We start from the raw sequence: 25241 nt of genomic DNA on the forward strand, positions 1-25241 counted from the left end.
AGGGTCTTGGGGAATACCTGTTTTTAGTGTTCCTTTAGTGGACAGATGGTTAAAAGGTCCTGCTGTCAGAGTAGCTATGGAAGCAGGCAATGACTTTTTTCTCCCAAAATGAATTTTTCTAGCTTAGCGAGCAATATGTTGTGATCAACACTTTCAAAGGCATTGGTCATGTCCACAAAAATACAGGCTATAAGGATACCATCAATTAGATTATTATAGATAGTGTCAGATGCTGAGTATAGCAGTGGTTGAGCTAAAACCATTTCTGAAGGCAAGCTGTCTATTAGATAGAAGCCCATAGTTATTAAAGTGTTTAAGCAACTATATAGAAAGAACTTTTTTCAAACATATTGGCAAGATGGCAAAGAGTGGAGATAGTTTCATAGTGTTTGTGGGTTTCAGGGTGGGGTACCCTAGGAAGAGGTGTAATGATGGAATGTTTAAGGGCTGATTTAATAATTCCTGTGGTAAGTGAGAGATTATAAATATGTTAAGGAATGGTTATTTTGTCAGCTGCCTGCCTAAGGTCGTTAGGGTAGAGTGCAGGGAAGCACTTTAATTAGTGTTTTTATCCAATCTCATAAACACTTCATTTCTACTTGATGATGATATTTTAATGGTCAATCTAGTCTTGTCCCCAAAATACCTGATTGTGGTACTGGTTTTGATAGCGCTACTTCCATTCACTTGAATTTTCCAGTTTTTAGATGTATGGAGTAGCTTTTGCTGATTCCAACTTTGCTTTAGCTTTTTTCAGAGTTAAAAAATTAAGATGAATATGATTTAGCCAGGTACCAAGCTGGTCAAGATCATGCTATAGTAGATTTTACTTTTTGCTGGGATGAGTTTGAGCTATAAATAACCATATCATTTGCATATAATATTATTGGGAGGGTGGAGACAGAACTGATCTGTTAATGAATAGCAAAAAAAAAAATACTAGAAAGAAGACTGACCTTTGGGGAATACTTTTATTTTGGTGTGAGATAGAGGATTCAACATTGACCTAAATGTTTTTGTTAGATGTAAAGTTTTTAAAGAAGCCTGTCAATTTACAGGTTTGGCAAGTAAAATGCAGACCACCATCTCAGATGCTTTATTGAGATTTACAAATACAGCAACAATCACATTTCTTTTAACCATACTGATTAAAATGATATTTGAAAGAGTCTAGGTGGCTGTCATAGTATCTCTTCCATTCCAAAACCCATGCTGTCATCTAGCAAAGTGTTGATAATGTTGAACACAGTTGGATAGTTGAGAATAATCTAGTTTAATATTTTTCTTAAGGTTGGCAGAATTTAAATCAGTCTTACATCTGAGATGGTCATTGGGTTTTGTACTTTTGGTAGGATTTTTACTACTACAGACTTCAAATTGTAAGGAACAATATTTTGTGCAAGGGATTTGCTGAAAATGTGGTGGAAAGAATGTAAGAGGTGACATTTACAAAAAGAGAAACTAGTCTGCAGCTAGTCATCTCCAGAGTGTCATATGAGGGTCTATATCATATGAGCGAATCGCACAAATTGCGAAAGCTCATAATATCGAATGTACCGGACCTCAAAGTGCTTTTTCTGAGATCACAGTCCAGTGAAGAATGGGATAGTTGCCCTTTCCTCACTGTAGTGCAATCTTGGAGTTGGAATATATATTTAGCGGGGGGTGGGAAGTTCGAGGTACGTTCGATATTATGAACGTTCACAATTTGTGCGATTCGCTCATATGATATAGACCCTCATATGATATTTGGTTTAAAAGATCTTCAGCTTAATTTTAATTTAAATAATGAAAGTAAAATGACAGGATGAATCCTGGTGAAGGCAGATATGTCTGACTAGGTAAGGACTGTGTAAAGTATTTTTTATTTTCAGAATTGTTTTGGTTTGAGAAATTGTGGGTTTGTTGTACTTTAATGTTATTTCCCTTGTGCTTTCTTTCAGACATTTTACTTGAGTGATGGAATATTCTAAGTCTTTCATGAATTGAAGGGAATTTAAGTATTTCTGGCACCATGCCTAGGAATATTCCAGTTATTTCTTCTACTAGATTCTTACTTATAAAAGTTATCATCATTATTCACCAATGAAAAGGTCTCCATTTTTTTTATTTCACCTTTCAGATCTTTTTCATTCAAATAAATGTAATAACCCCTTTATAAAGCACCTTGTTGTCTCTTACATCTTTTTTGCATTCATCACACTTTAATTAACAAGTTAATTTGCCATTTTCTCAATACCTGTCTGCAACTGGATTGAAACATCAGCTCCATTCTGTAAATAGGAATAATGCAAAGTTCTAGATCATTCACATTTGACTGATTACACTAAGACTTAAAGCAAAAGAACAGGTCGGCAGACAGTGGTTAATACGGGGACTACTGTGGTTATGGTGGATTCTGCTCAAGTAGAACCTGCTTCACATCACTGTAATTTTTTGTGTAATAGAACTGGCTCTAAATATTTATATGTTCAAATTGTGGTGACTGTGTCTCCTAATGAGCCTCATTCCCAGAATGATGAGGCTAGTTTTAACTAAGCTGAGGGTACATTCCACAGGAATAACAAGGGCAGAGCTAAATACAAAAATAAATTAAGGAAATATTTAGTTTTGCATGTGTGTGCATTGAAATATTAATATCCATGACACACAAAACATATACTGATCTTGTTTGAGGGCCTTAAATGACTTAAAGCCTGATTTATTGTAGTTTGTGGATGACATGCTTTCATATGATGAAGGCTTGTGGATAAAGAAGAAATGGGGATGAAAGTATTCTGGAGTTTCAGGAGGCAATCAAATCCAGTAAGGAACTACACAGCCTAATAGCAACCACCAAAAGTATTTATTGAACCAGAAGAGCAGTCAAGCGCTTTCATCTTACATCAAGACTTCATCAGAACTGCTGTTGTCACATGAACCAGACACTATAAAGGAAATCCAGTAATCATGTGATTAAAACCAACCAATGCTGACACATAATGGTGCAATTAAAACAAATGTATGATAAACATTTAAAATGAAAATTGCCATGGATAGCCTAATGTGACACTAGCTTAAAGCTTGTGCAAAGAAAAACATAAAATAATGTACATGTATAAATTATTAGCATCATTTTAGGATTGGGATGATAGAACAAAAATCATTAAGCCCAGGGGGTGTGAGGGCATCACATATCAAAATCCACATCAATTCCTTTTTGTTGAGATGTTCTTCAATACTGAAACCCCTTGGGTCACATTCCAAGTAATCCATCACTACAAACTTGAAATGGTGATCAGGAAAATCTGAAATATGTCTGTACAATGCATTCGTTTTCTTTTCTTTCCTGATGTCATTCAAATGTTCATAAATTCTCTCTTTCAGCTTATGGCTTGTCTTTCCAATGAAGAATGCCCTACAACATTGGCAAAGAGCTCCATACACCACTCCCTTAGATAAACAATTGAATTTTTTTTTAAGTAGAAAACGAAGGCAAATACTGTGAACACAGAACGACTCCAGAGGTATAAAAACTTTATATAGGCAATACTATTGCAAAATCACTTAGAACTATACAAAAAGACAGAATTAAGTGCTTTCGTCAGGTAAATGACTTCATCAGAATTAAATTTTTTTAACCCAAAATTTCCTGTGCTTGATACAGAAAAATTTGCATGTTAAGATATGCTGACAATAATTACAATGTTTACATTTGTACATGCCCTTGGGTCTATCACATATCTTCTCATTTCAAGAAGTTTTTTAAAGTACTTGCCCTTTCTAAAACCAACATTGGGTTTGTCCCCAAACAATTCATTACCTTCGTTAATACTCAGCACAATCAGCCAGATGTTGCACACTGCGTCCACAATATCATAAATGTTAAAAGAAAAGGTAATTATTAGTGAACGTTCATAGGAGACAGCTAATGATTGTTTTCCCTTGGATAAGCTATTATCTTGCAATGGGCCATTAGTAGGACCATCATGAATAGGTAGTAATGGTTTATAAAAACCTAATCTCCTCTTTTCCTGGACTTCATCTTTAAGACAGTCCAACAACTCAAGAGGGTAACTCCTTCTACTGAACTACCTACCAATTTATCTATCTCCATAATAAAAGTGGCATTGTCAGAAATCATACGGGCTAGTCTAACTAGTTGCCCCTTGACCATGGTTCGTTTTTGAAATTTGGGATGCCATCTGTCGAAATGGAGATAGGAGTTGAAAAATGTTATTTTACGGTAGATGTTGGAACAAAAACAATTCCTAGAATAATCCTTGGTGACCATTACATCCAAATAGGCCATTGAATTATGGTCAAGTGTATGGGTGAATTTCAAGAAAGATGTACTGCTGTTGATATAATCAATGAATTAGTTCAATTTGCTAACAGAATAAGCCCAAACAATAAAAATATCATCCAGGAGCTGAATATAGAATGTCCAGCATTGGGCAAAGGGGCTACTGAATACAAAATGCTTCTCCCAATACGCCATAACCAAGTTGGCAAAGCTTTGGGCACATGGCCCTCAAAGTAAAGGAAATTTTTATTCAGTACCAACTCCATAAGTGTAATGGCCATATTGGTATTATTGTTCTCCAATAAACCTATATCAAAGAGGCTTCTCTCCAACCAATCCAAACCCTCCCCTTGGTGAAGGATGACCAAATATAGGTTTTGGACATCTATGGCAACCAGAATGCAGTCTTTTAGAAATTTAAATTTGGTTAACCTGGACAAAAAGTTCCAAGAATCCTTGCAGATATGCAAGACTTCACTGACTGATGGTTTAAGCAGGCTGTCCACGTATTTGCCTATATAAAATGTCTTACTTCTACCCGCATCGACTATAGGTCTCAGGAGTGGATTGTGGAGATTTTTGTGAATTTTGGGTATCCTAAAGATATTCACTACAACTGGGTGTTGATTCAGTAAGTAATCATATGTGTCACTATCAATTTGTCTCTGCATAACCATATCATATAGACCAATGTCAATTTTTTGGGGAGTAAGCAATGTTTAGTTCATTCTTAGAGATTTGAACATAGGTGTCGGTGAAAAGTAATTCATGCATACAATTGTTATAATCATTAACGTCCATTACAACTATTCCCCCACCTTTGCCAGGCTTCATTATTCTGAGCATTTTGTTGTTACATAATTCTTTAAAGAGTCTTTCTTCTTCATTGAATAAGTTTTGATTACCACCTGATTTTACAGAAATTATTTTCCTAATCTCTGTTTCACACAGTTTTTCAAAAAGAGCCAACCAGTTATTTAAGGGGTGGTTGAAGGAACTGGCTTTCCTGAGAGGTTTGTTAGAGTGTGAGAAGGGGATCAACGAGTCCAGTTTAAGCCAAAGCACCAAGCTGAGCTTACGTGTGAACAATTTTAGGGCAATTAAGACTTCAGCAAAGTTTGACAGCTTAGCAGGCACAAAACTCAACCCCTTACTTAAAACATCAGCATGCCCGGTTGTGAGATTAAAACTCGAAAAGTTGTAAACAGTGAAGTTATTCTTTGTGTTTGAAATGCAAGTTGGTACATCATCACAATCAGTGGGGGGGTAACAAAATTTTCTACATCAGGGATGAAATTAATAAATGTATCCTTCTCACTAAACTCAAAGCTACTGGGTGCTAATGCATCAGGTATCAGGCCACTGTTGTTGGTATTAGTCATATCAATATAATCAGCCTTATTGCTCATAAGTTCTACAGAAACCTGTAGTGTTTCTTCTATGACAAGATTATCACTAGCTTCACCCACATTAAACACATTGGTTTGTATAATATCATTAATGGTTGCAGGGTCGACTGCACTACAGTTGGAACACTGGTTACCAATATGATTCAAGCACAAATCACTAGTAACAAAATCAGATTCACAATGTAAGTCAAATATTGAAGAACCAGTGTCATATGAACAATCACCCTTAAGAGGTTCACTACCCTTGTCAAATACAGAATAAGAATAAGAATCATACTGTGAACCATCACCCTTGTCATTAACTTAGTCCCTACTGGCTACTAACCAACTTGAATTGTCAGTAATAGATGACTTATTACAGATATCAGTAGATACTAAGTCATACAAAAAACGGTTAGCCTTTGCAACGTTAACTGCATGTAAATTCAGTTCACCGCTGCCTGGAGATGTGCAGTAGAATGTATCTTGAAACAAGGACAAACTGTTATTGGTTTGACTTATCAATATACTATCAGTACATATTTTGCAATGGTTACACCAATTTCCAGTATTACCACAACATTCATACTGATCAGAAACAACTGCAAACTTACTTTCAAGTTGCATTTCGTTACAAAGTTCAGAATCAGAAATATTCAACTCTGTATTGTCAAATAATAAGTCCCCTTGTTCAACGACAAAATTAGAGCTATCTAAATTAGCTTTGATAGTAAAAATGTCCTCTTGACCAAGAACAAACAATGAGCATGATGCATTTAATGAGTTACAGTCATTTGGCACTTGTGTAGCATCAAGGCCCATTGTGCTTTTAGTCAAACCTGATGAAAGGAATTCACCTTTTTCACTTACCTGTTCCTTCAATATTATTTTTTCCTCATGGTTTTCTTTCTTTTGGAGTTTTTTGCCACTGGTTACCTCCCTTGAAGCTGTTTGAATTGTTGTTCCCATCACGAGGATAAGAGGCTTTTGGTCTGGCTCCAAGATGCTCGAAGTTAGGATTGTTTTCTTTATTCCAAGATTTGTTGTAGTTGTTAACAGAAAAACAACCAGATTCCTGCCCTTTTGCATGTAGCCTCTCCAAACATCTTAACAACTGCTCACTATTAACTTCTCTCTCCTGGTCTGGGAGCCCACGCCATCAGATTCATGAGAATTAATGCACTCACCCTGTCCATCATCGGATTCAAGCAATATTATTGGATGTTCATGTTCAAGAGCTATGGCAGGCGGGGGATAAGCCTTGTCTTGAGCATAAGCCTCGATATCTCTCTGTAATTTCCTCGGTTTTCTGTTTTTTATCGCAATTACAGTATCATCAATCTTTTTAAAGAGATTGCAGTAATTTGTGTAATAGTGCTCAAATAAACCATCGCTAGTTAAACTAGCATTAATGATGTCCAAATTATGAGATAATTTGTCGTTTGACTTCATTCTCGTGTATAATTAAGTGTATTATATCTGTACCTGCTTTATTAAAAATGTTGATTAAGGCTTTATGAAAGTCAGAATCTGCCTCTACCCCATTAGGGGAAATGCCATAAACGTAGCCCTTTGGGAATTAAGCATCTTTTTAAGTTCTCCTGCAAGTATGCATTGCCCAATTGTAATTTTTTGCATGCATACAGTCTGACATGGAATAACCTTAGTTGGTCCACAAAGGAACGCTCACCTATTATATTGTGGTCAGTGTTCCCCTGGTTGGAGTTGGCTGTGGAAAATTCAAAAATGTCAGCTTTCCATGTATCAAAGTCCAATAACTCACAGTGGTTAGAGTTCCTTGTCTGGTCTACCCCACCAAATTGGTTAGACCAAGAAGAAAGATAACCAGAACATTGCTCTAATTGAGAATTAATATTCATTGGAGAGGTATTATTACTTGCAATTGTTGGTTGATTTTGTCCAAAAGAGCAGTGAGTTTACCTATACCAGCCAGAATTTGGGAAAACAGATCCAAGTTGACAGACCCAGAACCTCCACCACTGGCCATAAACAAATCCAATAAACAGACAGACTAAGAACTAGAAATCAGAAAGAACTGGTGGAGGTCCAGGAGGCAACCAAATCCAGTGAGGAACCACACAGACTAATTGCAACAACCAAAAGTATTTATTGAACCAGAAGAGCAGTCAAGTGCTTGTATCTTACATCAAGACTTTATCAGAACTGCTGTTGTCACACAAACCAGACACTATAAAGGAAATCCAGTAATCATGTGATTAAATCCAACAATACTGACACATAATGATTCATTTTTGCCATCTTGCTACCGCCTAAGTACTGGTTCAGTCTGATCTCAAGCCTTGGTAACTTGATACACTATTCTGACTCTTACTTCACTTTGGAGGGTTTACTATGTGGACTGTCCTAGATTACTGGAATGTATTACTGGGTGGTTCTGGCAGTTTGCTGAATAGGTGTATACGTTTTGTAACATATTAAACACCCTTTAAGCCAGACTGAATATTTTGGCTTCATAGATTGTTTTGTTCAGCTTTGGGCAGCATGGATAGTTTCCCTTTCATTAAGTAAACATCTGTGGCAAGTAACTGATAATCCTTTTATTAACTGTTTACCGTTCTTATTACTTTTCTGTTTTCTGTTCTAGAGTTGTGTTTCTGTTTTAGTAAGCAGTGTGCTCTGATGAAACCCGATTACGTTTCTCAATATTCTTCTTATCCTTTAAGGATATAAAGTGTTTAGAAAGTAAATATTAAATAAGGCAGGGCTTTAGCTTATGTAGAAGGGATTATGTTTTGCTATTGAAAGACTTGACAGTTCTTTTATGTGCACGAACGTTTGTTTTGTATTACAGGGTTTCAATTTGGGAGTTTTGGAATAAACAGGGTAATTTATATGTTAACAAATCTGTGTTTCAAATGGTGTTCATAAAGCTGGGTTAATGTAGTGTGTTCTTGTAGAATAACTTCTTACTGTAGACGTTCATGTGTGTCTTGATTTCATGTCTGGTAATCTTAAGGTAAGTGAGGTGTAGACTTTTATTTGCTGTGTCTTTCCCCCCTGAGACAGACTGGCAGTGGCTACATGGGGTAAAGGCTTGTGGCATTGCAGTGTCCACATTTTGGGAAATTTAGAAGATATGGTTAAAACAGAACTCTCGATTGTTGAGAGGAAACTGGTGTAGTCCTTTTTTTCAAATAAACCTTTGTGGTGGAAATAGCTAAAGTATGATTGTCAGACATTATTAATGAAAAAAAATAATGGTTTGAAGACAGACATACTCTGAATAAAGATGGAGTGAGTATTGCTGGCAATAGGTTGTTGCTCTGTTATAAACAAGGGTGCTTGAAGATATTTAGAAGGTGTTGCAAAGGGACATCTCATGCAGTTAGGTTTAGAGAGGAAAACAGTATTTTATAGTACCAATAAGAATAAGGCATGTCCCTTTCAAGAGTATATATCTTGTAAAAATAACCAGGTGAAGCATACTCTTGTGGTTATGAATATCAAAGTAGTCACAGGGGACGTGTAATATTTATTTATTTATTTATTGGCATTTGTTTACCAGTAAAGTCCACTAGACCAAGAAGAGCCCATTTTCAGTGGAGGCCAAGGGAGAAAAGCTGCACAAGTACAATACAGATGAGTGTACCTAATATAGGGCAGTTAGTAAAGCAAGATGCATTGTACAAAAATGTAGAAAATGCATTATAAACACAAGTAGAATAAAAACAAAATCAAGGTGCAATGTACACAATACAATGAAAGCATCATTAAACAATAGTAAAAAATGCAAATTGAGACACAGGTATTAGTTAAAGTTGTCCAATAACAATTCAAGGCACATTTAGATAAAAGTTTAGGCTGTCCAGTTTCAGGGTTCTATTTAGTGTGAACAAGAAAGTGTAGAAGAGATCTATGAAGAGGATAGTAAGAGTAAATAGGAAGGCTTGTGAAGTTAGGCGATAGCTGCTTGAGGTATAGAACAGTTACAGACCCTTTTGAAGAGAAGATATGTGTGGAGGGAGGTTTTAAAGGTGGCAAAACTTTGAAGTATTCAAATGCATGAGGGTAGGCTGTTCCATGTTTTAGTGCTGATCCAAGAAAATAATAGCTGACTGGCTGCTAATTTGGGTTTGTAAATTTTAAGAAGGTGTTAATTTTCAGATCTTAGGGGCCAATTTAGGTTGTAATGGATAAATAGGGACTTTAGGGCAGAGCAATATTGTGGTTTATTAATTAGTTTATGTGTGGTAGTTAGTTGAAGATAGATTAATTAGCGAGGAAATTCAAGCCAGTGTAGTTTGCTTAGGGCAGTGCAGTGGTGGGTAGAATGGCAACTGTTTGTTGCGAATTTAGCTGTCTCGTTGCAGCATATTTCTAGTTTGGTTTTCAGGGAGGAATGAAGGTTAGTTAGCAATGGAGCACCATAAACTAGGGAATGAAGTACGCAGGATGAGGCAACTACTTGTTTTGTGGGGAGGGAGAGGAACATATTGTGTCTATAGAGTAGTCCACATTTTATGTGAGTTTTAGTAATATTGTTATGTATGTGGAGATCAAATTTGAGGTTTTCATCAATTATTACTCTTAGCAGTTTTGTATAGGTGACTAATTCAGTTTTAGTGGAGTTACAAGATAGTATATTGAAAAGGGATTTGTCAAGGGGTGTAATTTTCTTGGAAGTGAAATCCATGGGTTTGGTTTTATTGGAGATTTAGGGACAGGTGATTATTCTGAAGCCAAGTCTCTACTGTGGACAATGCAGTTTTGTGATCTGCTGTAGTGGAGTTGGGTTATCAGCAGTGCAGACTATAGCTGAGTTGTCTGCATACTGCATACTGAACTAGGGTCCCGTGTTGGATAGTTTGATGGAGGTTATTGATAAAAATGTTAAACAGAAGTAGTCCTAATATTGAGCCTTGGGGGACACTGGTGGGATTCTGAATGTAGGGGGATATGGAGTTTTACCATTTGACAACATGTTCCCTGTTGGAATGGGAGCTTTTAAACCAATTAAGAGAGGAGGTTGAAAGTCCTATGTTGACGAGTTGAGAGAGGAGGATAGTGTGAGACATGGCATCAAATGCTTTAGAAAGGTCCAAGAATAATGCAGTGACAATGTTCCCTAAGTCACGAGCTTTGTTAACTTCATCTAGGAAAGATATTAGGGCAGTAAAGGTGCTATGTCCTGGTCTAAAGCCATGCTGCATATGGGAAAGGATCTGATTTTTTAGGAGAAAATGTAAGAGTTGCTTCTGAATGCATTTTTCTATAAGTTTGGAGACGGGGGAAAGAATGGCAATGGGATGAAAGTTGGACATTTCTGTTGAAGGGCCCCCTTTGTGGAGGGGTAGAATGATTGCTTTTTTTCCAGAGGGTAAGGATGTAGGCCACATGGATAGATCTATTTATGAAAATACTAATGGGATCAGCTTTAGAGCAAGGTTTTAATTTCATGAGGAGTTTTTTGATGGTTATAGTGTGGATGGAACAGAGTTTGAATTCTGCTTGGGAAGTAGGTTGCTCAGGGTTACTGTGGTTGGGTGGAGGGGATTGGGTGCTTGGTGAGGAATGAGGCTGAAAGTGCTGAGTTAGTTAGGTGTTGCTAGGGAGATTATTACTTGGGAGAGATTGAGAGAAAGTGGCTGTAAGTATGGCAATAGTGTCTATAAAATAAGAGTTAAAGATGTTAGCAATTTGGTCAGGAATATTTTCAGAGTGTGGGCATGGATTAGATTTAGTTCCAGGGTTTGGACGATCATTAGTGGATGACCAGAATAATTTAGAATTATTTTTGTGATTATTTTGGAGATTTTAGTAGATCAGACTTATTCTCATGTTTATACCATGACTTCCATGCTTTGTCCCTGGCTAACATATTTTTTTTAGTGGATTTGGTTAACTAGGGGGTATGATTAGTCCTTGTTCTTTTAGTTCTAGTTGGGGCTATCCTATGTAGTAGTTTCAAAAAAACTGTTATTAAAGTAGAGCAGAGCATCATCTAGGGAAAGGATTTTGAGGATGTTCCAGCTGATACTTTTTAGGGTACTATTGAATGTGTGGAGGTTGGATTTAGATAAATTTCTGACTAGTCTGATGTTGTGGGAAGAGGAGCAGATAATGATGGCTGGAAGGTGATCACTAATGGAGTTAGGAAGAGTACCGACTGATAAGATTTTAGAAGGGTCTGAAACTAGGATGGATCCTTCATTGGTTCTGTTATTGTATCTAGTAGCAGAGATTATCAATTGTGTATACTGAAGCAGGTTTTATAGGGGAGGAAGTTGTTTTATGGAAGATATTAGACCAGTCGATGTTCACATCACCTAGGAAAATTGTTCGTTATAGTCCAGGATAAAATTTCCTGTAGTATTGGTATGTTGTTTCCTGGGGGAATGTAAAGGACTATGATACAAAGTTTTTTGGAGCTACTGATTTATAAGAAGGAGATCAAGATTTCAGTGGTTTGGAATTGTGGGATCTGGTCAGTGAATGGAGTAATGTTAAGGGTATTAGGCTAAATGATGGCCACACCACCACCTTCTTATTATGTCATCATAATCATCAGCCCTTATTATGCTATAGGTAGGGGGGGGGCTAACAGAATACCATTTCTGTTATTCTGCTAATTTATTTAGTGGTAAGTGTGATGTTCCTACTGATGGAGAAATGAGGGCATGCATGGCTTGTTACATGTGGAGAAAGTGGAAAGGACCGTTAGACAAGGTGGAAGGGATAAGTCACCTGGTTATGATTAGATTATTCTATGAGTTGTGTAGTTATTCAAGACTGAATAAAAGTTAAGTTGGTTGAAACATTTTAATGTATTTTGGGTGGGAGGAAAGGCCTAATTTTACTGAAGGATTCTTAAGTACTTAAAGAAGAAAGGAGATTCGCAACTGCTGACAAACTAGAAACCTACAAACCTATTGAATATTATTTATAACATTTTTATGAAGATCTTGAAAATATGCTTGTGGATTTGTTGACAGCTCTCCCTGGTTCCCTAGAGGTTTGTGGGGTTTGTAGTAGGAATACTGTGAGCTCCTGGATGTTGATGGGTATTAAACTGTTTTGAGTGAAGTGCAGGTCATTCACTACATTTTTTTATGATATATTGCAGGAGAAAAAGATTTTGCTAGTGTTACAGATGAGATTTCTGTCCTGGTTGCAAATTCTGTGTAAGAATAGGTGCTATTATATTACATGGTAATTTTGATTCTTGTTTTTCTATTCTGGAGGGTGTTCAGCATCCCCCTTTTGTATATTTTCTACATACATGACTACATCTACACTTTGGATCAGCCCCCTTTTTGATAAAGACTGGCACCATCAAAGAATCATTGCATATGCTAACAACGAACAATCTTAACTAGTAAAACAAGATATCTGCCTACTGAGAAATATGTTTGGGAATGTTAAACATTGTTTCCTATTTCATCTTTTTATTCAGACAATTGACAATCTTGTCCAAAGGTTATCTGTACAGTTGCATGGTGCTTCCAGAATGCATTCTTATATACACAGCCATGTTAAAGAGACTGTCATCAGCTTGAGTGGACCACATCACTCTGTCTCTTCTAGGACCCAAGCCTCTAATCATATGCAAGTCATCTGCATGACATTCAGGGCTCTACCGTCTGTGCTGGTGAGACATTGATACTATTTCCATTACTAGTTATACAAGAACATAATCATTTTTACCTGCACTACAACAAATCCTGTAATAGTCAGAGTAAATAGAACCTGAATGGAGCATACAAATACTGTTCCTAGTATCCAGTGATACCTTTGCCACCTTGTTGTAACCCTGAAACTGGATAGCCTAAACTTTTATCTAACCAGAGGAATTCTAATTACCAGATGCACATTCCGAATAAAACTCCATCCTTCATTTACCATAATGACTTGTGACACATGGTAAGCTTGAATCCACAGTGAACACAATATTCTGCTCAATGTTTTGAATGGCTGCTACACAAGTAACAGTATGTACACAGACATTATGTTGCTATTTACATAATGATACTTACAGAATACTGTGTGCAGTTTATACAGCATTCAGACAACAGGGTAGAAGATGCTAAGGATGCTCAGTCACTCACCATATCAGGACTCCCCACACATATTGGTAACTCTTGTAACAGAAAGGCTCACTGGGTGCTGCTTTGTGTATGGATAAGGACATATATGAGCACCGATATTTACTGATCAGTGCCTTGAGTAGCAGCCAAAACTAAGTTCAGAATACCACTGAACACAGAGGACACAAATGGTATTTAACTCAAAAAATCAGATGGTGACAGGTGCTACTACAAATTAAAACTCAGCATCCAGTCTATTGGACAGTTAGTTAGGGAATAAAAAAGTAACAAGGCAGCATAAATACATATTGGCAAATAATGACGTGTGTGAAAAAACAGTCATGTGATTCTGAACATGAACAGTTAAGTATGTAGGCCAAGTGATTGTGAGATGTGTCTGTATCCACAAATAACATTTTTAAAAAAATATTCCAATAGAGGATGTAATGTCACTAGACCAGAGCATAAGATTCAGCCATAAGAAAACGACATCTGATGGAGAGAAATCATCATGCACCAGGGTATCGTCCTATCTTTATCCACATTGTGCACTCAACCAGTTGGATAGCTGTGTTGTATACAATACAGGATAAATTAAATGAGACTATTTATTTGGGAGCTAGTGTGGTAAAATGATTGGGTAAACTGTATGGAATGGGTTGTATACAATACAGGATAAATTAAATGAGACTATTTATTTGGGTGCTAGTGTGGTAAAATGATTGGGTAAACTGTATGGAATGGGTTATCATTGTTGTCTATCAGTGCTATACACAGACATGTCTCATATATAGGGAGTCCAAATGCTACTAGATTTCATGGAGTCATCACAGGCATTATTATTTAAAAAAAACATTCTTGCTCACTGCGCAAGTGAACACATAATAGGAATCCAAACTGATAACTAATTTCCAACATCCCAAATAATCTTGTTGTTTAATGGAGATAAACAATGTGTAGTTTATTTTCCTGGAGCAGTTATCTGTGGGCCAGATACAATCTAGTCTGAGAGATAGAGTACTATAAACTAACTTTACTCTTCACCAACATAACATGATTTCCACTCAGATAATTCTGGACCAATGTCAGAGAAAAAGAGAGGCTCCAGCTAGGCAGCTGTATGCCTCCTTCAATATTTAGCTCCCTGTGTTCCTTAAATGAGTTTGTTTAACTTGATTTATTATTTTTTTGCCCATCCACATCCCACCCCATTGGTATAACTTCCTACCCAGCCTCAGTAATCATATCCCTCTATTTTCTTGTTTGCCTGGCAAGCTTCCTCAACTGATAATGCCACAGGCATTCCACCACAACATGGAAGAGTTTGTAACCACTATCACAGTTCTTGTGCTTGTTCACTTTGTGTTTACTTACCAGTATCAGAGTCAGAATGAACACCCAGACTGTGTATGTGTGTTACTCCACATGCGGATAGAAGGATGGGCATATAATTAAAATAGCTGAATTAATTTGCAGATTCATCACTATCTCCCCAAGAATGGAGCACCACTGCAAAACAGTGCAAAACCTAACTGGCTACATGTGAAACAACATGCTGGCTTTTTACTTGACTTTCAGCTATTTAAACTTATCAAGAATGTGTCCCCCACTAGACTCCAGGCTTTTCAAAGATGCACCAAAATACAACTTTAGAAATCTTAACTACATATGTCCTCTGCACCAACCCCCCCCCACAATCTAGGCTTCACTGCACAGACCATTCTTTCTCAGTTCTTGGTCCCAAACTGCAGGAATCTCTCCCTTTTCTTAGAGATCATTCCTCTTACCCCATTTTCTGATCAGAAACACATTTCAAGACTCTATGAAAATGCAACTGCTATCTCTCTGGTCACATAACTTGACCTCTTCATACCCGTCTTCCCTCTACATACCTTGCTCTGCCTCTGCCTTTGATTGTGATTCTTTCAACACGCCAACTCTGATTGTGTTTTGTCAGTCACTTTGTATATAATATTATTTATCTGTTGCCTTTATACCCTCAAACCCACTATGATATTCAGTTTGTATATAATATATGTCTATTTTGCATTTTGCCATTCACTCTATATAAAGACATGTATCTACTGTGTTTACCTCAGGCTAAGATTGAAATAGGTCCAGTGGGATCAGTGGCTTTATCCTGGTTAACAAATTCGCTTACCTACTGAGTGACTCTAGGCAAGTCATTTACTCAGAAATTCAACAGTGCTCCCAGCTTGTCACTGAATAGGGATACTTGAGACCAGTAGGCTTACCTGGTTAACAGATAAAAATAATAAAAAGCATACATTTGCTGAAAATGCATTTTAGAAATAGATTTGTGCAACCATACTTGGATAATGCATCTTGAGATAATTAACGATGAGTTATGTTAGTTCTGCAGTTATTTAAAGTTTCAATCCAGTCATAAGTTTTTTGGTGAAGCCATATTAATTAATTTTGAAAAAATGTAGCCAAGTCTCAGTACAATATATTGTACACACTTTGAGAAACCTGTAAAATGTGTCTAGAATTGTGTTTATATGTTGTCTATGTAAGCAAAGACATTTCAATTAAAAAAGTCGGACTGAAGACATACCAGTACTGAATGGGTTATCATTCCCATAATAGACTGTATCAGCAGCAGAATAATCCCCGCGGTACAGTGATCATGTACCACTCGCAGTCCATAGCCAATAGTAGTTTGTGTCTCTAGAGAGAACAAAAACGCTGAAGAAAATGAGTGGACACATCCTACACAAGTTAGGTTGCATTCTTCAATACAGGATAAGTTGCAGTTTTCATTGTTTGTAAGATTTGTATCACCATGGTAGACTGCAATCAGCCACCACATCACTGCGAAGAAAAGACAGATGCCAACCACAATGGAAACCAGGATCAGTAGATGTAAAGGCCATGGTGCATCCAAAAATGTATTAAAAGGATCCTTCCAAAATCGGCTCCTCCTACCCGTCTCTCCAATGTACCTAATAAGAAGGATTCAGGCATGAGTAAGACAGTAATTTGCCATATAAATATAAATATTTTATAGCACTGTTTATGTTGACAAGCAAATACATTTCTGGATGGATAAGCTCTCCCCACACAATTTTCTAGGTGAGTTTGCATCTCAGTAAGCTAGAAGTTTCCCAAGAGTACTCACCTAGATAGTAATCTTCTTTTATATGTGTTCGTCTAAAGTGGTCTGATTTTTAGCAGTTAAAATATTCATGTGTGACATTGTAGCCCCTTTCACTTTTAAATATTTTTATATATTTGCTTTGATATCCTTTTTTGTAGAAATGGCTAATAATAGTACAGAAAGTTTTATGTTTATCCTGTTCATTAAATATTTAATAACCTAAACAGGTGCACAGCTCGTGTATGTGTTCAGTCAGAGGAACTTAACAGTGTAGACATAATACACTATTATATGTTTTAAAACAGAAGTACCTTCCAGTTGGAAATAAAAATATAATTTTAAGAACAGGTCCAAATTTGTCATTTGCTGAACTACTTGAATATATTTCTGAGGTGCAGACACTGGTACCCTGTGAGTCAATACTTCATGTATTTTAGTTGCACAGCAAATGAGTTAGAAACATACTGTATGCAGCTTGTCAGTGAGACAGAATTGTTTCTCTGCCTAAAAAAGTTTTTTTCTGGAGGAATGAGATTGGAACTATTAATATGAAGTAAATATCCTTGATAATAAAAAAGATGCCAAAGGGGAACTTCTTTGATATAGAAGACAAAGAACATAGTGCACATTTCAGACCAAATCTGGTGATATTATTGTAGAGTTCTTATCTGATGCTAGTAAGACAGTTAATTATGTGTTTTAAATAGCTCAGTAAGTCTGTGATAGGCTGATACAACTACTAATTTATTCAGTGACATTACTTAACCAAGACAATCCCTAACACACATACACGTGTATGCACTAACCTCTTACAGCTTGTTATTGGCATATCACTGAATGGGAGATGAGAACATATGTCCATAAAGTGGGAGGTTGTCCTACTACAGAAGAAACTTATCTGGTGGTTCTCATATGGGAATGAATCCAGTTTTGCACATTATGGATAATCCAGAAAATATTGAGTTGGATCTAGAAAAATCAGTGTGTTAGGATTTGTCTTTCTCTACAGCATACACAACAGGTCACTTTTAGCAAAACAAACAGCATGGAGAATACATTTGAATGACTATTAATAGAAATGCTACAACATGTTACACATTACCAGTATACATATAAAACTAGTGCTGATAACACAAAGACAGTCATCACTTGACACACGCATCACCTGATTAATCGGTATCATATTTAAAAGTTGTAACTTTTTACATAGGGTCCAAATAAAGAACAACTGCAATGGAAAGAGCATATGAATATACAGCCAACCATCAATGAAAAGGATTTTGTTCTTGGCTAAACTACTATGATTAGGGTTCACATAGCAATTCCATTGCCACAGGACTGGCAGTGAGGGAAGAACGAATGGACAATAACCTGGGGTGACAGCAGAGGACCGTGATCCTTATCATGGAGGCCAGGGGCCTGTACTACTGTGCTCTGCATATGCAAGTGTCATGCCTGGAGTGAGGGCATATTTAGCCTAGCACAAACACTAACGTGCAGGATAAATAACCCTCCTTGATCGCGGTGCACAGAACTGGAAGATCAGGATCAGGGCTCAGAAACGTAAGCTCTCCCACTCAGAGTATTTGCCATTATGGAGCCCTTGTCCCCACAAAAGTATGTTAATAGGAGCTATCTTCCTCAAGTAAGTAGCAGATGGGATAATAATCAGGCCACAGAACTGGAAGGTGAGGGGGAACTCTTGGCTGTCTGGTACAGAGGTGGTGCCTTAAAATGACACTGAATGTATGAATAAAAACCATCACAATTAGAGTGCAAGTGGATAAATAAATGCTATATGTAAAACAGTTTTCATACAATAAAGATGGATGAATATAACATATATGACAGACTACAGTCAGGTTAAGTATCACAGCTGTCATATAGCAGTATTAGTCAGAAATGCAATAAAGAAGATACAGAGTGAAGAGAACATATAATTATCATATGGCTAAATGAGCATCCTTGTATAGTAATGAATGCCAGAGGTTTGGCAGAGAAAGGAAGTGATAAATGGACCTAATCTGTCTCATCGATACTCTGAACAGTCCAAGATGGCAGTCTGTGGCTGCCTAGGACAAAACTTGGTTTGCTTTGTGTATTATTTTAGCTCCAGGATTTTGAATATTCATTTGTTTAAAAGTATTTGTTTATTGTCTTTTGCTCTGAGACTTCTTATGCAACATGCCTAACTTTGCACTGGCCTTGAATTTGCACCAGTTCACTTTATTGTCTTCTAGCTTCTTTCAGTTTATTATAATGTAACATTCTGTAATGGTGCATACCTTCCAACTTCCACTTGCTTCCAATCTTCTAATGGTCACACAACCTTCAATGTGTGTGACCTTCACACCAGTGTTCTGGGATATTGATTTGCATCTGGAATCTTCTTTCCTATTTTCCAGCTTGCTATGGAGTGAGATGGATGATGCAGTCTTCCAGCTTCTTATGTACGTTTATCAAACTTGGATTTGGATTTGGACTCTGAATCCTGGAAGTCTGGATTTGTTTTGTTACCTTTTCTATTATCATTGGATAATTCATCATCCATGTGAAGCTGAGTTTGTTTATTACACAGTTTAAGTGCAACCTAGACCAGTGGATGGAGAAAAGGAAATATACACCAGGATTGGCACCCATATCCATTATGGACAGAGTTAGCTTATAACTGCCTGGACCTCAATGTCCTTTTTGGATACAAGACATGATAATTCTTCTGGAAAAATTTGGCTAGACTTAGAAAGACCCCCCCCCCCCAGGTTGTTAGCCTAGGAATAGTCTATGAATCTATGAATCTAAGCCATTCAGGGTTTCCACTGAAATTATGGAGGTACACACTATACCCAAGTCTGGGTCTTAGTCACTTGCTTATCCAGCTTTGTTCCAGGCACTGGCATCTGAATTGAATATCTCACTATTCTGACATCTGTAAATGGGTTTGTTTTCAGAGTGTTTGGATCATAAGGGACGAACTCTTGCCAGACATTGTGAACTGTTTCTGTTAGTCTGTACAGCAGACTTTGGGTATATGTTTGAATTGCCTTGGTCATGGACTTGTTGCAGTTGTATTCATCTGAAGCCTCTGATCTGGCTGCTTGAAATGTCAAATATTATAACTATATGTTTGGCTCAGCTGCTAATCCCATTATATTTTTATTTATATCTCAAATCTTTTTAAAGCTGAAAGACTGCTTTGGAAATTTGTAAACAACTGCTGGAATACTTGCATATCTTACAAGCTTCATGCTGTAATGATTTTTCAGTTTATTTTAACTTATATTTTATATAATGTTTGCGTTATTTCACTTTGCTGTTTATGTAGCATATTAATTATGTTACACTCAAAACACATCTGCTTTGTATAACCTGCATGTATTAAAATATTGCTTCACTTCAATGCTATATACACTATTTATCTATATAAATGATAACTTCAAAGCAAGGTGACTGCTGGAAACAACTGACTAGGTAAGACTAAATGGAATAGGGAAAGACTAGGCTATGGCAAGGCCAACTTTGAGCATGGCTACAAAAAAACAAAGGTTATATACTACTGCACATGCTAAACAGTCTTCCAGCAGATGCCTTACTCTTCAGAATATGTGGCAGAGCTATTTTGTGAAAGATAATTTGTTTCAGACATAAAAAAGTTAGAACATGTTCCACCAGAGCCATAACACAGATTAGGTAAAGGGGGTAGCTACACTGAGCTCAAATTGTTAGGAGGCATGATTGACAGGTGTTCACGGTATAGGAATGCAGTACTGGCAGTGCCTTATGAATGTCTATACTGCATTTGCAGTTTTATTTTCATAGACAAAGTACTCAGTGTGTGGTGATTTGATTTTAGCAAGTAGATTGCTCAATTCCAGAGCAGAGAAGAAGAGCTTTTCTGGTTTGCAACTTTAAAAAAAAAACTTTTTTGCTTGCCAACTTCAGATTTAGTGGGCAGTTCTTTGGGAAACTGAATAGAATATCAGATGACCTAGCTATGGTTTTGAATTCCATTAAAATACCACAAAACCAAACAACTCCAAACACAAAAATGATTGACCCTGATTGCTTGAAACTTCTTACTCAAGTACACATGTGCTGTAAACAACTGAGGTCAGTGATTTTTATCAACAGACAGCTTAAGTATCCAACCATTATAGTCACCTTATTGGCTGCATGCACCTCAGACATCAGACTGCAATCAAAACAAATAATAGTAATGGTCAGTAATGCATTTCATTTTGCTTCAGGAACTCACTAGCCTAGCCAAGCCAGATAAATAACTATTCAGCTATGATCAAGAACAGCAAGCATCAATTACTTTCATCTACACACTGCCTCTGTACCACCACTTATGGCCCCTTTATGGTGTACACTTCTGATGTCTGATTATCAAATACATAAATGAATAAATAATGGCCACAGTAATATATTTCATCTCACTGCTGCCAATCCCACCCAGAGTAAACATGCACATGCACAGACACACACACACACACACACACACACACACACACACACACACACACACACACACACACACACACACACACACACACACACACAGATGTGCCCAATAATTACAGCCACTTTTTTGACTCTGTACACCTCAGATTTCTGATTGCGGTCAAATGGAGAAAGAAAGAAATAGAGAAAGAAAGAAAGAAATAGTGCCCACAGTAATATGTTTAGGCTTGTTGCTATCAGGCACATGCAAACTAGTACAACCCATTGAAAACTTCTCTCCAATATACATACATGCACAGACTGAAAATCCTACTACAGATACTTTATTGAATGTGTGCAACTCAGATGTCTGAATGTGATCAAAAGAAAAAATAAATAATGGCTAAAGTAATGCATTTCAGCTTATTGCTGACAGCCATTCACAGTGCAACTCATTGCAACCCCAACACACACACACACACACACACACACACACACACACACACACACACACACACACACACACACACACACACATGCATGTACACATACACACTTACAGTTTACCTTTTTCCACACAAAAAAGTTTACTAGAAAGAAAAAAAACAGAAATGAAAACGAACCATATTATGCAAGTAGGATAATAAATAACAGAAACATAAGAACCCATTTGCTTCCAAACAGACTACATTATTTTGTTATGACAAATAAAGGATCAGAAATCAAGAACTGTATTCAGAATAAATCACCCAATTGCAGCAATTACAATGCACAATTTTACTGTGTCTTATACTTCTGTCTTTATTTAAGCCATACATGTTTTGTATTTACTTCTCACAAGCCTATGTGTAATGCAACTTCTGCCTGTATTTAGTCATAAACATTCAGTTTAGATTTTCCCCACCTGTAGTGTAAATCAGTCTCTACACTGTCAAACCTACAACCACGCCATCCAACCTTCCCTCTCATTTAAATTTCAATAGTGTATCTTAAATGCAATACCTTCTTAACACGATCTCACTATCTCCCTTTCTTCCTTGTCCATAACAAGCAGCAGTATGGTCACATCACAAACCCTGGTACGTGCATTTTCATTAGCAGTTATTTAGTCGCTTTACTGTGTTGTATTTGACAGCCTATCTTTCAGCATAGAACAATGTATTGACACCTGTTTTGTTAACATTATGCACTTAGTTTGCAGAATTTACTAGAATTGTTCACATAGTGTTTCTCTGTAACAATTTCATGTCTAGAGTACATTTCTGCTGTAGCAAGTTAGATTTCAATGTTGCTATCAATATGCATCAAAATTCTGTAATGACATTGTACAGTTTTATGTAGTTAACTCTTGTAGGTACTTAGATTGTTTGAAATTGATAAAATGTGTTGCACAATTGTATTACTGATATGCATTTAATTATGGTAATGTTTTGTGCCTTTCCTGGTAGTGATTACTAAAAGTCACTTACTGGCTTTTTTTTCTTCTACCTCTGCATTTTCACTGTGTTTTCCCTCCTTCTGTAGGTCCTGCAGATATAACTGTCATCCTCTTCTCTTCCCTTTCTTTTGGTCAATATGCTCAATTGACCTCTTAATGGCTGAAAAATCTCTTAGCATCCCCCACCTGGATTAACAAAGAACAGCACCTTCCATGACAGAACTAAAATAACTAGACATGCATTACTGTTTACATTAATAAAACATGCTACTGTCACCTGTTTAACATTATTAACTACCTTAGGCTGTGGGAACCTCACTTTCTGTAGCTTCCTGTATATTGTAGCAAGCAGTGTAAACCTGTCCTTCTCTGCTGCTTAATGTAGATGATATAACTTCTAGTTATAAACCACTTTTACTGTGCCAATATAGCTAAACACAGCAAAGTTGTTCAATTTCTATTTTTCAACTCTAAAGTTGTCTTACTTAATACCATCCTGGGTATGTTTTGGATTTCTAAGTGCATGTGTGTGTGTGTGTGTGTGTGTGTGTGTGTGTGTGTGTGTGTGTGTGTGTGTGTGTGTGTGTGTGTGTGTGTCCAGATTAAGTCACTTTGTATGAAGATTATGTGGTCCTTAATACACATTCCCCTTAAATCAATCCCATTGAATACTACAGAAATATATAGCTTTACTAAAAGATTGGCTTTCCAAAAAACAGCTACTTCTTAACTGTTCTTAAACAAAAACAGTACTATTGGGCATTGCAGGTAAAGTCTGTTCTTTTAATTCTGAAGGTTCATACAAACAGGATCAACTCTGAGACTCACTCATTTCCGCTACTTGTGTATATACTATAATTAGTATCTTTTATTCTATCACTATGACTCTGATTAAAAGCATACTTCATGGACAATTCTCCTGCTTTTATAGACTCATCATATTATTTATACTTGTCAGACAAATTGTAATAAATGGGTGCTTTAATATTACAGACCAAATAAGGTTATCCTATTATATATGCTGTCTGTCTCAAAAATTGTATTAGGGAATAGATGTTGTTTCCACTATCCCATATTTTAGAGAGATGAATAATATGGTTATTTTTAAAATGCTCTATTACAAGACTTTCATACTATACCTATATGCTCTATTACAAGACTTTCATACTATACCTCTATGTGAGTACATTACGACTGTTTCCTAGGCCTACTGAGAACTCTAACCTCTACAGACAATCAAATATAATATTTGCCACTTCTCTTATTTGTTCTTTGATACTTCAGCAAGATCAGTACAGGTAAAATGTATATTAAAAGTAGTTGTTATTAGTCTTAGGCTAGCATTTTATTGTTTAGCTGTGATTGTCATATCTGTGGTACATTGTTACTCTATTCTAATATACAGTAGTCTGACATCTTTCTTAGCAAAAAACAAAATCAGTTGCTGTCCTGGTTTAAATATTTATTTTTATGTTTTCTAATATTCTACTGCATGTTTTTAATTTAGTGATGTTGTTACTACTCCTTTTTTGGTAATTTTATTTATTCTTAAGCAACATCTCCAGGCCATACAGTTTCACAATTTCATAGTGTGATCTAACTGCTTTTTAGGCCTATATATCATCAAGAAACCAAACTCCTTAATGCTACAACTAAATTTCCTATGTCCAACCATTCATTGAGTGATAACTTAAATGTCAAAAGAGAAGTAGCACTTTTAACTTTGTGGGGAGCCTCATTCCAGAGTAAGATCAGATAGGTAATCAGTCCATTCCTCCTTTTCCATTATTAATGGTCATTACATGTAAGAGTCCTTGACACCTTGTATTCCTTATGTTGACCAACATTTCTAAACAGTATAAAGATGTTAAGAATTCAACCTACAGATATCTGTAAGCAAGACATTGTTTTCCCCTAGTAAGAAAAGAGTCAGCACAAAATAGATTCATTTTAGGTAATCCTTTACTATAGGATTATTCTGTAACTGAAGTTGTTTTTCTAGAGCATTTTATTGGGACCATTTCCTGGTTATTTATATCAGTTTGACTGTAAACATAAACATGTATTTTACTCAATGCTATGGCACATTATAGACTTTTTTTTAGAAAGTGTATTACAGTCCCTGAAAAAAAACATCTGTGTAATAATACCATCTGCCTCCTTGCTCATGCCTTTATAATAAGTAAGTACTCCTTAAAGGAGAATATATTAGTTATAGTAATACTTATATTCTTAATGCTCTTTGGCTCCATAAGATTTATCCAATGTAAGTAAATCTTGGAACTGGATAATGTCTTATCAAAACACAGCACGGCTCTTTTTTTTAGATGAACATTAGGCCAAATATCTGGGTCCTGGAGCTGATAGTTTAAAATTAGCTGTTGAGATCACCAACATCCATAGAAGGTTAAATAATGACATCAGTCTTATAATTATCTACCTAGTATGCTACCCAGTAGATTGACATCTGAGGAATGGTGGGAAAATTTGGAATTAGTCCATG

General features: G+C 36.5%; 1 protein-coding gene across 3 annotated transcripts in view; it reads right to left on the reverse strand.

Annotated features, from left to right (window-relative positions):
• LOC122798097 (G protein-activated inward rectifier potassium channel 4-like) overlaps nt 1–25241 on the reverse strand; it is a 512634-nt gene that overhangs the window by 332981 nt on the left and 154412 nt on the right. For 2 of the 3 annotated variants that reach the window (XM_044066770.1, XM_044066771.1), the window contains exon 2: nt 16318–16705. In XM_044066770.1, the coding sequence (XP_043922705.1) occupies nt 16318–16705 (388 nt within the window). Of the gene's footprint in view, nt 1–6543; nt 6836–16317; nt 16706–25241 lie in introns of those variants that run through there. The other variant, XM_044066772.1, reaches the window with a different exon arrangement.

This window comes from Protopterus annectens, chromosome 3.part1, assembly GCF_019279795.1.
Source record: "Protopterus annectens isolate FY-2018-M chromosome 3.part1, PAN1.0, whole genome shotgun sequence".
Lineage (NCBI taxonomy): Eukaryota > Metazoa > Chordata > Ceratodontiformes > Protopteridae > Protopterus > Protopterus annectens.